Source organism: Salmo salar, chromosome ssa20 (genome assembly GCF_905237065.1).
Source record: "Salmo salar chromosome ssa20, Ssal_v3.1, whole genome shotgun sequence".
NCBI lineage: Eukaryota > Metazoa > Chordata > Actinopteri > Salmoniformes > Salmonidae > Salmo > Salmo salar.
In genome coordinates, this window is record NC_059461.1 from 68,589,611 (window position 1) to 68,602,528 (window position 12,918).

General features: G+C 42.4%; 1 protein-coding gene across 4 annotated transcripts in view; it reads right to left on the bottom strand.

Annotated features, from left to right (window-relative positions):
* LOC106581099 (kin of IRRE-like protein 3) overlaps window positions 1–12,918 on the bottom strand; it is a 311,742-nt gene that overhangs the window by 82,890 nt on the left and 215,934 nt on the right. For all 4 annotated transcript variants that reach the window (XM_014162832.2, XM_045703859.1, XM_045703858.1 and 1 more), the window contains exon 6: window positions 4,962–5,067. In XM_014162832.2, coding sequence (XP_014018307.1) covers window positions 4,962–5,067 — 106 coding nt within the window. The remainder of the gene's footprint in view (window positions 1–4,961; window positions 5,068–12,918) is intronic.

Here is a 12,918-nt window from a genome sequence, read left to right on the forward strand (position 1 = left end):
TGCATGAGTGGATGCTTGGGGCTGCTTCTCGGTCACGTTTAAAAGGTATTTTGGGACATTCAACTCTGTATACTCTTAATCCTCTCCCCTTCCCCAGAAAGAGATGTATTTGCATGCTCTTGTGGGCGAAGATAACCTTTCAACTTCTAACTGTCACAAAACATGGATCTATTTTCTCACCCAAGATTACAGGGTACACTGTGCAGTATTCCAGGGATAGGGGACTTGTTTGTTATCTATGAGTGAAGCCTTGGTCTATGCTTGACTGGAATAGTATAATTTAAATGAGAATAGATTACCTCATTCATTCAGCAAGTGAAGCAGCTTTCTAATTGGCTCCAGTAGATTTTTCTCTACTGCTCATTTTGCTGCTGAGGAGACTATGTTTCCACACTATAGGAGCTAGTTCACTGCGTGCAAAATGAAGCCACTGAGATCACTGTCAGCTTAATATGCACAGTGGTACCTGTGTTTCCAAAAATATTACAATTAGGGCATATGGGTGTGCTTGGCTCGTCTGTCCCTTCCTTTCATAACTGATCCAGGAGGAGAATGTGCTGGATTCGAGAAAATATATGAATACGTTACGGTAATCTACACAAAGCAAACATTCTGTGTGTGTAGTCCCTCAAGAAAACAATTCTGTACACAAAATATTGAATTAAGTATTATGATAATGACTTTGATAATGACAACACACTGTCTATGAATATTAGATGTCAATAAATGCGCTGATGATGACAGTGATCATCAATGCCCTCTGAATCTCAGTGTCTGATGATGAATGACTCTCCACAGGCTGTGACTGAGAGTGTAGGGTTGATAGAGTACTGGAGGAGTTACAGTGAGTTAAGCACAGAAGTTTGGCCAGCAGGTCTCTCCCAAATGTAGTGTGAGGCTGCCAGGACTGGGAGGTCCACAGTGCAGAGAGTGCAGAGACAGAATGCTAGTGCCTGCAGGGAGTGTGAAAGCTCGGCTGGTGTGCTGGTCCCCATCCAATAGAGTCTAAACATAGCCAGCTCTGCATCCATCAGACACCTGCATCTCCTCTGGGAGGGCAGAGGGGCCAGCGAGAACTTACTCAACAGCTCACTTACCACCCGGACCTATTCAGGGATGTAGGTCACACAATGAGGTGCAAGTCAGGTGTGTGCCTCAGGGTGTTTGTGTATCTGTGTGTGTGTTTGTGTGTGTGTGTGTGTGTGCATGGCAATATCAGTGAAATCTGTGTTTACAAGGGAAAGAACAGTGAAAACCCAACCTTGTTCTCTCCCACTGATTAAGGGGACGAGAATGGTCAAACTGAATTGTATTAAATTAAACATCTAGCTATGTTATTAACATATAGAATACATTACTATTATTATCAGCATGGTTATGTACATCACAGCACAGATTATGTTGCTCATTTGCATTTTCATAATGTTGAATATATAAAAATACTTATTTCAATGGAAAATAGACACTTTCATAATGATGTATTGATCAAATCGCACCCTGATGTTCTTTGAATAAAATGTGTAAAACAAATAATACAGAAATGTCTCTTGATTTGACATAATATGACAAAAGGCCCAATATTAGAAGAGAGAACAAAACATTCTCTATAGTTTCAACACATTGTGAATGACATTCCAATATACTGTCTGCCATGAGGTAGGGGACATGAGCAAAGATGATGAGACTGTCAGTTTGGTGCCTCACAATTCAAATAAAACCAGGAAGTCTGTTTGTCTGGCAATGAAATAACAGCATCGTAGAATATCGCTTTTGTACCTTCCTTTAAAACATTACTGTCATTAGTGGCATGGTACCAGTCAAAATATTGTGTACAGCCAAAGTGTTTATGCCAGCGGAACAGACAAGATGGATTTAATTTGCTCTGCCTGCTACTTCGTTTTTTTCTCGCTCTCGCTATTCTCGTTGGCTGGATGCACTGGGTGGCACAAAGCGAGTCGCAGGGGAAGCACGGTCGTGGAAAAACAAACAGTGGCAATGCCCACAGATAATGTGACGGAAAGCGCTATGATGGTAAACCTCTTCATTAGCCACCTCAGAGACACAGACGAGGAAAAGGTAGATGGTAGAACTGACAAAAAAAATCTAAGTAGCAACAACATCATAATTGTTTAACTGGGGAGAGAATTGGGGATGGTGTTTTCTTGGCGTGAAGAGGGATGTGTTTGTTGTCGCGTGGTAGAGTGTGCAGGTGAGAGAGCTGAAACTCCTCTTCTGTTGTGTCCCTCTCTGGAGTGCCGCTTCTTGGAGCAGTGAAAAAAAAGCTTTGTATCTTTATCACCAGGACGTTGAATATGATGTTGATGTATTATGGTTGCCCCTCCTCCTTCCATTATGTAATGAAGATCCCTTAACAGCTCTATTGTTTTACAATTCCTCAATTCACATCAACACACTCAGACAAAAACACGAAGTTAGGTTGAAAATACTGTATCTCTGAAAAACGGATGTTAGTGTTTTCTAGCGATAGTCTATGAATCGCTAGAAAACGCTAACATCCGGTTTTCAGAGATACAGTATTTTCAACCTAACTTCTGTTTTCCCTGAAAAACGTAAATGGGAACTCCGCTCAGGCATCTTTCTTTGCCTGCTACGTTAGGTTGGAATACTGTTGGAAGTAAGTTCGTGTTTTTGTCTGAGTGTGTTGATGTGAATTGAGGAATTGTAAAACAATAGAGCTGTTAAGGGATCTTCATTACATAATGGAAGGAGGAGGGGCAACCATAATAATCCCTCCCTATCTAGTCTATGAGTCGCTAGAAAACGCTAACATCCGGTTTTCAGAGATACAGTATTTTCAACCTAACTTCTGTTTTCCCTGAAAAACGTAAATGGGAACTCCGCTCAGGCATCTTTCTTTGCCTGCTACGTTAGGTTACTCCCTATCCTCTACTCTCCACTATCCCTGAGACACATGTTCTCTCCTCCCAGGAGTAAGGGTTCTGGCTCTGCCTGAGAGATATCTGTAGACTAGAGACGTATTTCCATTCGCTTTGTTAAGCAACATTCATAGAGCGGCCAATCACAGCAGATCATAGAGAATAGAAATCACCATGTCATTGACTCTTCCTCTGCTACCGTGGCTCTGTATGTGTGTGAAGTGCTTATTGAAGTGGAGGATGGCAGAGTGGTGTGCTGAGGATGGATGGCACTCTGGAGGTTAGAAGAGAGGCCATCACTCTAAGGGCTGCCCTGTCCTTGTGCCATATCTGATCTCCAGAGACAGGGTGTATTAGAGCTGACTAACAGCCACACCGCACCACTAGCTCCCTACTCTGCACCGCTGTAACGCTCTTCGGGGGACAAGGAGGGTTCTCCTCAATCAACTCCCCAGTGGAGACAGGAACAGTGCAACACTCCCACATGTAGACTGAGGGAGGCTGGAGATAAAATAACAAATGGTTATTTCTAAGAATGTGTGCTAAAATGAATCGTAAATGAATCTGCACAGTTGCATATTGAAAATAAATGATATAGTCCAGTGAACAGTCCAGTGAACAGCAGTGAAGTGTGGGTTCAGACGTGCAGAGGACTCAACTCAAAGTGGTATTGGATCCTAACACTAGTGAAACCCTTCTAGAGAGTGCCTATTTCAGCCTGAAGTTCAACCTCCCTCCTTTTTCATTACATTATCCATTGGTTTCCTAGACTAAAGGAAAAGTAATCTGACCCACCAAGGCTCCTAAGGACCCAGGCCCTGTTAGTGGAACATTGATCCGGGTCCCACTACAATAGAGACTGAGTTCCACGGTGATTGTAGCAGAAGACCTGCCTTTGGTGTATACCTGCACAATCAAACACAAGTCTTGTTTGCCTTGATATCTGTTTTTTAAAAGGGCAGAATCCATCAAAGGAACGTCTCTGTTTTGCCACCTGTGAGTGTGTTGTAGATCCATTTCATTTCCCAATACTGCTTCAGACTCAGTGTCGGCTGGGCAATTCCCTTCGCTATTGATTTTGTTCCACTTATTCTTCCCTTGGTTTTAAAACCCTCTCAGAAAAGCATGTCTTGACAAATCACCTTGGCATTACACCTCTTCAAGGACCAAGTTTCATGAGAATTTCTTCTTTATCCCCAATTCTCTCTGAGAGGAAAGGAAACGTTTCTTGTGAGAATAGAAGAACTCCGTGTTCCAAATCAAGTCTCTCAGTGTGTGCTTGCAGTTGTCAGGCAGAATCCAAAAAGGATTGAGAAAAAGCATGACATGGGTTCAGCGTAGATTCAGAAGATCAACTCACTCCTTCCACTCAAATGTCCATTGGCCCTGCTGCAGTACTCTGACACTCATGTCACCCTTTTAACATGATGCCTTGTAACCCTGGCATCCTCATCAGATACAACACAATGCCAGCTCTTCTCACACTCAAGGTAATGTATCTATGTTCAGGGGATATAGACAATAGTATCTCAAAACAAAAGCTAAGCAAGTCAATGCATTCATTAGTTTCTAAGTACATGACTAGGAATGAATTTCAACAGACGTTTGTCATTAGATTTTTCTCTGTATGTTTTTCTGTGAATATTTTCCAAATCAACAAGAGATTTAATAGTGTCACGGCATCATAAGAATTCTCTGACAGTGATTAATACCATCAATAGTGAAGTGCCACATTTGACTTAATGTGAGAAGTTATTAGCTACAAGCAACATTAATCAGACAAGACCTTTGTATTTCATATGAAGTTTTTGTCAGCGTTTTTCTTTCTCATTATGGGGCATTGCATAATGCATTATGTCTGGCTCACATATAATTTGATATAATACATTTGTCATTGAGAGACTAGTAATGGAGTTTATAGTAAAGTTCTGAGACAGCACGTTCAAAGTCTTACCAAGGAACCAAGTTCAGAGTGAAAATAATCTGATATAGACTATCGAGAGAGAGAGCGAGAGAGACAGAGAGAGAGAGAGAAGGTATGAATGTATAGGTAGGTAATCTTACCTGTACAGTGTGACGGGTGGGTTAGCCTTGGCTGAGCAGTGGAACTTGACAAGGTTTCCTTCCAGAATGGGCTGAGGCTCCACTGACAGATTGACAAGTGGCAAATCTGTATGGACCCAGACCAGAGACAGACGACCAATTAGAAAAGACCCCTGTAACAACCTTATAGTAATCTAGGGCTGTTGCAGAAACTTGCTTGCCATTTTAATTTACCAAATAGACCAGCATATTCCCCCTATAGTAACTTATGTTGTGAGATATTTTTACAGGTGCGGAAACACACTACCTATACTTGTTTTACATTTTCATTGGAGACATTAAAGAGCAGAAAAACACAGGAAATCAAATCAAATAGTGCAACTCTTGATAATGAGTTTTTCAGTAATTGGCAATTTGCAAATAAGGATTAATTGAGACAGTGATTTTCCCGCAAAGCACTCCATTATAATTACAATAATTAACAAACACTGAGTTAGACACAATTAAAAATGATCTTAAAATAGCAAACACATAGATTATGTTAATTCAATAAACAGCAATTAAATGTAACTAAAGGTATAGAATTATTTTTGAAGATGCATTTTAATCTACCTCAATCAACCCGACTAACCGTTGCCTGTATATAGCTTCGCTACTGTTATAGTCTCGCTTCTGTATATAGCCTCGCTACTGTTATTTTTCACTGTCTTTTTTACTGTTGTTTGTATTTTTTTATGTATCTATTGTTCACCGAATACCTTTTTTTTTACTTAAAAAATGCACTGTTGGTTGGAGCCTGTAAGTATTCATTTCACTTTAATGTCTACACCTGTTGTATTTGGCACACGTGACAAATAAACTTTGATTTGATTTGAATCGCTTTTCATCTCTGGACGGCAAATGGTGTGTCCTCCACTTCGGTCCCCCTTTATGTTCACATAAAACATTTCAAGTACGGCAAGCTATTTTTCAATTAAGTCCAGCATTGATGAAAGGGCCATAGGGATAGCCTGTGAAGTATGTAAAGTAATGGAGGGCCAAAAGTCCTCATCAAACACTGTGAGTCTGAGTGATAAAAAAAACTATGGCCTTTCAGCAGTATAAGCCCCATCTCTGAACATCGTGGGGCGACTCAAAGGTTGTCTGATATCACTAATGGAACACGGCAGCCACGAGCATGGCCCCTCTCTCCTTCTCTACGTCTGCTGCTTCAATTCAAATGGGCTACTGCCTCTTAACGTCTACTGTGGCAATTGTCCAAGTCTTTTCCATTTCTAGCTTTATATGTAGATTGCTTTTAATACAATCAAGTCCTTGATTTAACTTTGCTTGATGAAATCGAACAAACCTCTGCTGCGAAAGAGGGCAGCATGAACACTAGAGGGGAGTTCTCTCTGAGTGCATATCCATAAATCATATGACTAATCAAATATATAGTGGGTTCCAAATTATTCACACTATTTTTTGTATTTGTATTTATTAAGGATCCCCATTAATTCCTGCTAAGCCAGCAGCTACTCTTCCTGGGGTCCAGCAACATTAAGACAGTTACATACAATAAAAAATATTACATGACATTACATTTCATAACACTTCGGAAAGAATTCAGACCCCTTGACTTTTTCCACATTTTGTGGAGACAGGACTGTGTCGAGACACAGATCTGGGGAAGGGCACCAAAAAATGTCTGCAGCATTAAAGGTCCCCAAGAAAACAGAGGCCTCCATCATTCTTAAATTGAGGATGTTGGGAACCATTAAGACTCTTCCTAGAGTTGGCCCCCCGGCCAAACTGAGCAATAAACAATTAAATCAATTTTTGAATAAGGCTGTAACGAAACAAAATGTGGAAAAAGTCAAGGGGTGTGAATACCTTCCGAAGACACTGTTTTTACAATACAACATCCATGTGTACGTGTGTGTAGAGTGCATGTCTTATCATGTGTATGTGTATCTCTGCCTGTGTGTGTCTCTTCACAGTCCCCAAGGTGTATTTTTGTATGTTTTTTTATCTGATTCTACTGCTTGCTTCAGTTGCCTGATGTGGAATAGAGTTCCATGTAGCCATGGCTCAATGAAGTACTGTATGCCTCCCATAGTCTGTTCTTGACTTGGGGATTGTGAAGAGTCCTTTGGTGACATGTCTTGTGGGGTATGCATGGGTGTTCGAGCTGTTTGCTAGTAGTTTAAACTGACACCTCGGTGCATTCAGCATGTCAACACTTCTTACAAAAGTAGTGATGAATCAATCTCTCCTCCACTTTGAGCCATAAGACATTTACATGCATATTATTAATTTTAGCTATCCATGTACATTTAAGGGCCAGCTGTGCTGCCCTGTTCTGAGCCAATTGTAATTTTCCGAGGCCTCTCTTTGTGACACCTGACCACACAACTGAACAGTAGTCCAGGTGCGACAAAACTAGTGCCCGTAGAACCTGCTTTGTTGATAGTGTTGTTAAAAAGGCAGAGAGACTTCTCCCCATTTTAGCTACAGTTGTATCAATATGTTTTGACCATGACAGTTTACAATCCAGGGTTAGTCCAAGCAGTTTAGTCACCTCAATTTGCTAAATTTCCACATTATTTATTACCAGATTTAGTTGAGGTGTAGGGTTTAGTAAATGATTTGTCCCAAATACAATGCTTTAAGTTTAAAAAAAGTTTAGGACTAACTTATTCCTTGCCACCCATTCTGAAACTACTGTAACTGCAGCTCTGTTGCAGTGATAACACTTTCTGTTGTAGCTGACGTGTATAGTGTTGAGTCATCTGCATACATAGACACACTGGCTTTACTCAAGGCCAGTGGCATGTCATTAGTAAAAATTGAAAGAATTAAGGGGCCGAGACAGCTGCCATGGGGAATTCCTGATTCTACCTGGATTATGTTGGAGAGGCTTCCATTAAAGAAGACCCTCTGTGTTCTCTTAGACAGGTAACTCTTTTTCCACAATATATTAGGGGGTGTAAAGCCATAAAACACACGTTTTTACAGCAGCAGACTTTTTACATTTTTTTTATTTAACCAGGTAGACCAGTTGAGAACAAGTTCTCATTTACAACTGCGACCTGGCCAAGATAAAGCAAAGCAGTGCGACACAAACAACAACACAGAGTTACACATGGAAAAAACAAACGTACAGTCAATAACACAATAGAAAGGTCTATATACAGTGTGTGCAAATGAAGTAAGATTAGGGAGGTAAGGCAATAAATAGGCCGCAGGGGTGAAATAATTATAATTTAGAAAATAAACACTGGAGTGATAGATGTGCAGAAGATGAATGTGCAAGTAGAGATACTGGGGTGCAAAGGAGAAGAAAAAAAATAACAATATGGGGATGAGGTAGTTGGATGGGCTATTTACAGATGGGCTATGTACAGGTGCAGTGATCTGTGAGCTGCTCTGACAGCTGAAGCTTAAATTTAGTGAGGGAGATATGAGTCTCCAGCTTCAGTGATTTTTGCAATTCGTTCCAGTCATTGGCAGCAGAGAACTGGAAGGAAAGGCGGCCAAAGAAGGAATTGGCTTTGGGGGTGACCAATGAAATATACCTGCTGGACACGTGCTCGGGAGGGTGCTGCTATGGTGACCAGTGAGCTGAGATAAGTGGGGGCTTTACCTAGCAAAGACTTATAGATGACCTGGAGCCAGTGGGTTTGGCGACAAATATAAAGCCAGGGCCAGCCAACAAGAGCATACAGGTCGCAGTGGTGGGTAGTATATGGGGCTTTGGTGACGAAACGGATGACACTGTGATAGACTGCATCCAATTTGCTGAGTAGAGTGTTGGAGGCTATTTTGTAAATGACATCACCAAAGTCAAGGATTGGTAGGATAGTCAGTTTTACAAGGGTATGTTTGGCAGCATGAGTGAGGGATGCTTTGTTGCGAAATAGGAAGCCGATTCTAGATTTAATTTTGGATTGGAGATGCTTATTATGAGTCTGGAAGGAGAGTTTACAGTCTAACCAGACACCTAGGTATTTGTAGTTTTCCACATATTCTAAGTCAGAACCGTCCAGAGTAGTGATGTTAGGCGGCGGGCATGTGCTGGCAGCGATCGGTTGAAGAGCATGCATTTAGTTGTACTTGCATTTAAGAGCAGTTGGAGGCCATGGAAGGAAAGTTGTATGGCATTGAAGCTCGTCTGGAGGTTAGTTAACACAGTGTCCAAAGAAGGGCCAGAAGTATACAGAATGGTGTCGTCTGCGTAGAGGTGGATCAGAGAATCACCAGCCACAAGAGCGACATCATTGATGTATACAGAGAAAAGAGTTGGCCCGAGAATTTAACCCTGTGGCACCCCCATAGAGACTGCCAGAGGTCCAGACAACATGCCCTCCAATTTGACACACTGAACTCTATCTGAGAAGTAGTTGGTGAACCAGGCGAGGCAGTCATTTGAGAAACCAAGTCTGTTGAGTCTGCTGATAAGAATACGGTGATTGACAGAGTCGAAAGCCTTTGCCAGGTCGATGAATAGGGCTGCACAGTATTGTCTTATGTCAATGGTGGTTATGATATTGTTTAGGACCTTGAGCGTGGCTGAGGTGCACCCATGACCAGCTCGGAAACCAGATTGCATAGCAGAGAAGGTACAATGGGTTTCGAAATGGTCGGTGATCTGTTTGTTAACTTGGCTTTCGAAGACCTTAGAAAGGCAGGGTAGGATAGATATAGGTCTTTAACAGTTTGGGTCTAGAGTGTCTCCCCCTATAAAGAGGGGGATGACTGCGGCAGCTTTCCAATCTTTGGGGATTTCAGACAATACGAAAGAGAGGTTGAACAGGCTAGTAATAGGGGTTGCAACAATTGCGCTGGATAATTTTAGAAAGAGAGGGTCCAGATTGTCTAGCCCAGCTGATTTGTAGGGGTCCATATTTTGTAGCTCTTTCAGAACATCAGCTATCTGCATTTGGGTGAAGGAGAAATGGGGGAGGCTTGGGCAAGTTGCTGTGGGGGGTGCAGACCTGTTGACCGGGGTAGTGGTAGCCAAATGGAATGCATGGCCAGCCGTAGAAAAATGCTTATTGAAATTCTCGATTATCGTGGATTTATCGGTGGTGACAGTGTTTCCTAGCCTCAGTGGAGTAGGCAGTTGGGAGGAGGTGCTCTTATTCTCCATGGACTTTACAGTGTCCCAGAACTTTTGGGAGTTTGTGCTACAAGATGCAAATTTCTGTTTGAAAAAGCTAGCCATTGCTTTCCTAACTGCGTGTGTATATTGGTTCCTAACTTCCCTGAAAAGTTGCATGTTGCGGCTGCTATTCAATGCTAATGCAGAACACCACAGGATGTTTTTGTGCTGGTCAAGGGCCATCAGGTCTGGAATGAACCAAGGGCTACATCTGTTCCTGGCTCTACATTTTTTGAATGGGGCATGCTTATTTAAGATGGTGAGGAAAGCACTTTTAAAGAATAACCAGGCATCCTCTACTGACGGAATGAGGTCAATATCTTTCCAGGATACCCGGGCCAGGTCGATTAGAAAGGCCTTCTCGCTGAAGTGTTTTAGGGAGCGTTTGCCTGTGATGAGGGGTGGTCGTTTGACCACGGACCCATTACCGAAGCAGGCAATGAGGGAGTGATCGCTGAGATCCTGGTTGAAGACAGCAGAGGTGTATTAAGAGGGCAGGTTGGTCAGGATGATATCTATGAGAGAAACCGAGTTTACGGATTTGGGGTTGTACCTGGTAGGTTCCGTAACAGTTTGGGTGAGATTAAGGGCATCTAGCTTAGATTGTAGGACGGCCGGGGTTTTAAGCATATCCCAGTTTAGGTCACCTAACAGCACAAACTCTGAAGATAAATGGGGGGCAATGAATTCACATATGGTGTCCAGGGCGCAGCTGGGGGCTGAGGGGGGTCTGTAACAAGCGGCAACAGTGAGAGACTTATTTCTGGAAAGGTGGATTTTTAAAAGTAGAAGCTTGAACTGTTTGGGCACAGACCTGGATAGCATGACAGAACTCTGCAGGCTGTCTCTGCAGTAGATTGCAACTCCACACCCTTTGGCAGTTCTATCTTGGCAGAAAATGTTATAGTTGGGGATGGTAATTTCAGAATTTTTGGTGGCCTTCCTAAACCAGGAATCAGACACGGCTAGGACATTAGGGTTGGCGGAGTGTGCTAAAGCAGTGAAAAAAACAAACTTAGGGAGTAGGTTACTGATGTTAACATGCATGAAACCAAGGCTTTTACGGTTACAGAAGTCAACAAATGATAGCGCCTGGGGAATGGGAGTGGAACTGGGGGCTACAGGGCCTGGGTTAACTTCTACATCACCAGAGGAACAGAGGAGGAGTAGGGTAAGGTTAAGGCTAAATGCTATAAGAACTGGTTGTCTAGTGCGTTGGGGACAGAGAATAAAAGGAGCAGATTTCTGGGTGTGGTAGAATAGATTCAAGGCATAATGTACAGACAAGGGTATGGTAGGATGTGAGTACAGTGGATGTAAACCTATGCGTTGTGTGACAATGAGAGAGGTTTAGTCTCTGGAGAATATCAATTCATGTAGATGAGGTCTCCATATGTGTGTGGGGTGGGACGAAAGAGCTATCTAAGGCATGTTGAGTGGGACTGAGGGCTCTACAGTGAAATAAATCAATAAAAACTAGCTAAGACAGCAGTAGACAAGGCATATTGACATTAGAGAGAGGCATAAAGCAATCACCGGTGTTGATCAGGAGAGCTAAGACAACAACGTGTAAATTGCGATGAAAGGGCAGAGCGGGTCAGTTAGATACATACAGGACCTGAGTTCGAGGCTGGGGTCGACAGGTAAACAAAATGAGGTACCGTGTTATTGAAACAGTACAGGGGGCATCAGCTGTGTAGCCGAGTGATCATAGGGTCAAAAAAGTAGCAATAGGTGAGTCAGGGTGCTGTACGGTAGTCACTACTACGCTGGGCAAGCAGGGGACACAGCATTCAGAAAAAGCTAATGGGCCGGGGCTAGTAGATGGTTCTGCGGCGATATCGTAACAGAATAGCCTGTTGAGACCACATCGGGCGATCACGTTGGCAGTCCTGTCATGATGGATCGGCGGGGCTCCGTGTCGACAATAAAGGATCCAGGCCAATTGGCAAAGAAGCTATTGTAGCCCTAGAATTAGTTGGGATATGGGCCTAGCTCGAGGCTAGCTCAAAGCTAGCTGGCGCTTGCTTCGGGACAGAGGCGTTAGCTAACAGTAGACTGTGACCGATAATGTCAAAAGCAGCACAGAAGTCTAACAAAACATCTCTCACAATATATTTATCATCAATTACTCTCAGCCAATCATCAGTCATTTGTGTATTTGCGTATTTTTTAAATATATTTTTTACCTTTATTTAACTAGGCAAGTTAGTTAAGAAGAAATTCAAATTTACAATGACGTCCTACCCGAGTGGTGCAGCGGTCTAAGGCACTGCATCTCAGTGCAAGAGTAGACACTTGCCTAGTTAAATATTTTTTTAAACCCTCCCCCAAACCGGACGTGCTTGTTGTAAGTGCCGTGCTTGTTGTATGTCCTTCCCTACAAGTGTGCTGAAAGTCTTTTGTCAATTTGTTTACAGTGAAATAGCATTGTATCCGGTCAAACACAATTTTTTTCTAAAGTTTGCTAAGGGTTGGTAACAGGCTGATTGTTAGGCTATTTGAGCAAGTAACGGGGGTTACTATTTTTGGGTAGCAGAATTACTTTTGCTTCCCTCCAGGCCTGAGGGCACACACTTTCTATTAGGCTTAGATTGAAGATGGGCAAATATGAGTGGCAATATTGTCCACTATTATCCTGAGTAATTTTCCATCCAAGTTGTCAGACCCCGGTGGCTTGTCATAGTTGATAGACAACAAGAATTGCTTCACCTCTTCCACACTCACATTACAGAATTCAATATTACAATGACTGTCTTTCATAATTTCATCAGTTATACTTGGATGTGTAGTGTCAGCGTTTGTTGCTGGCATCTCATGCCTAAGTTTTCTAAT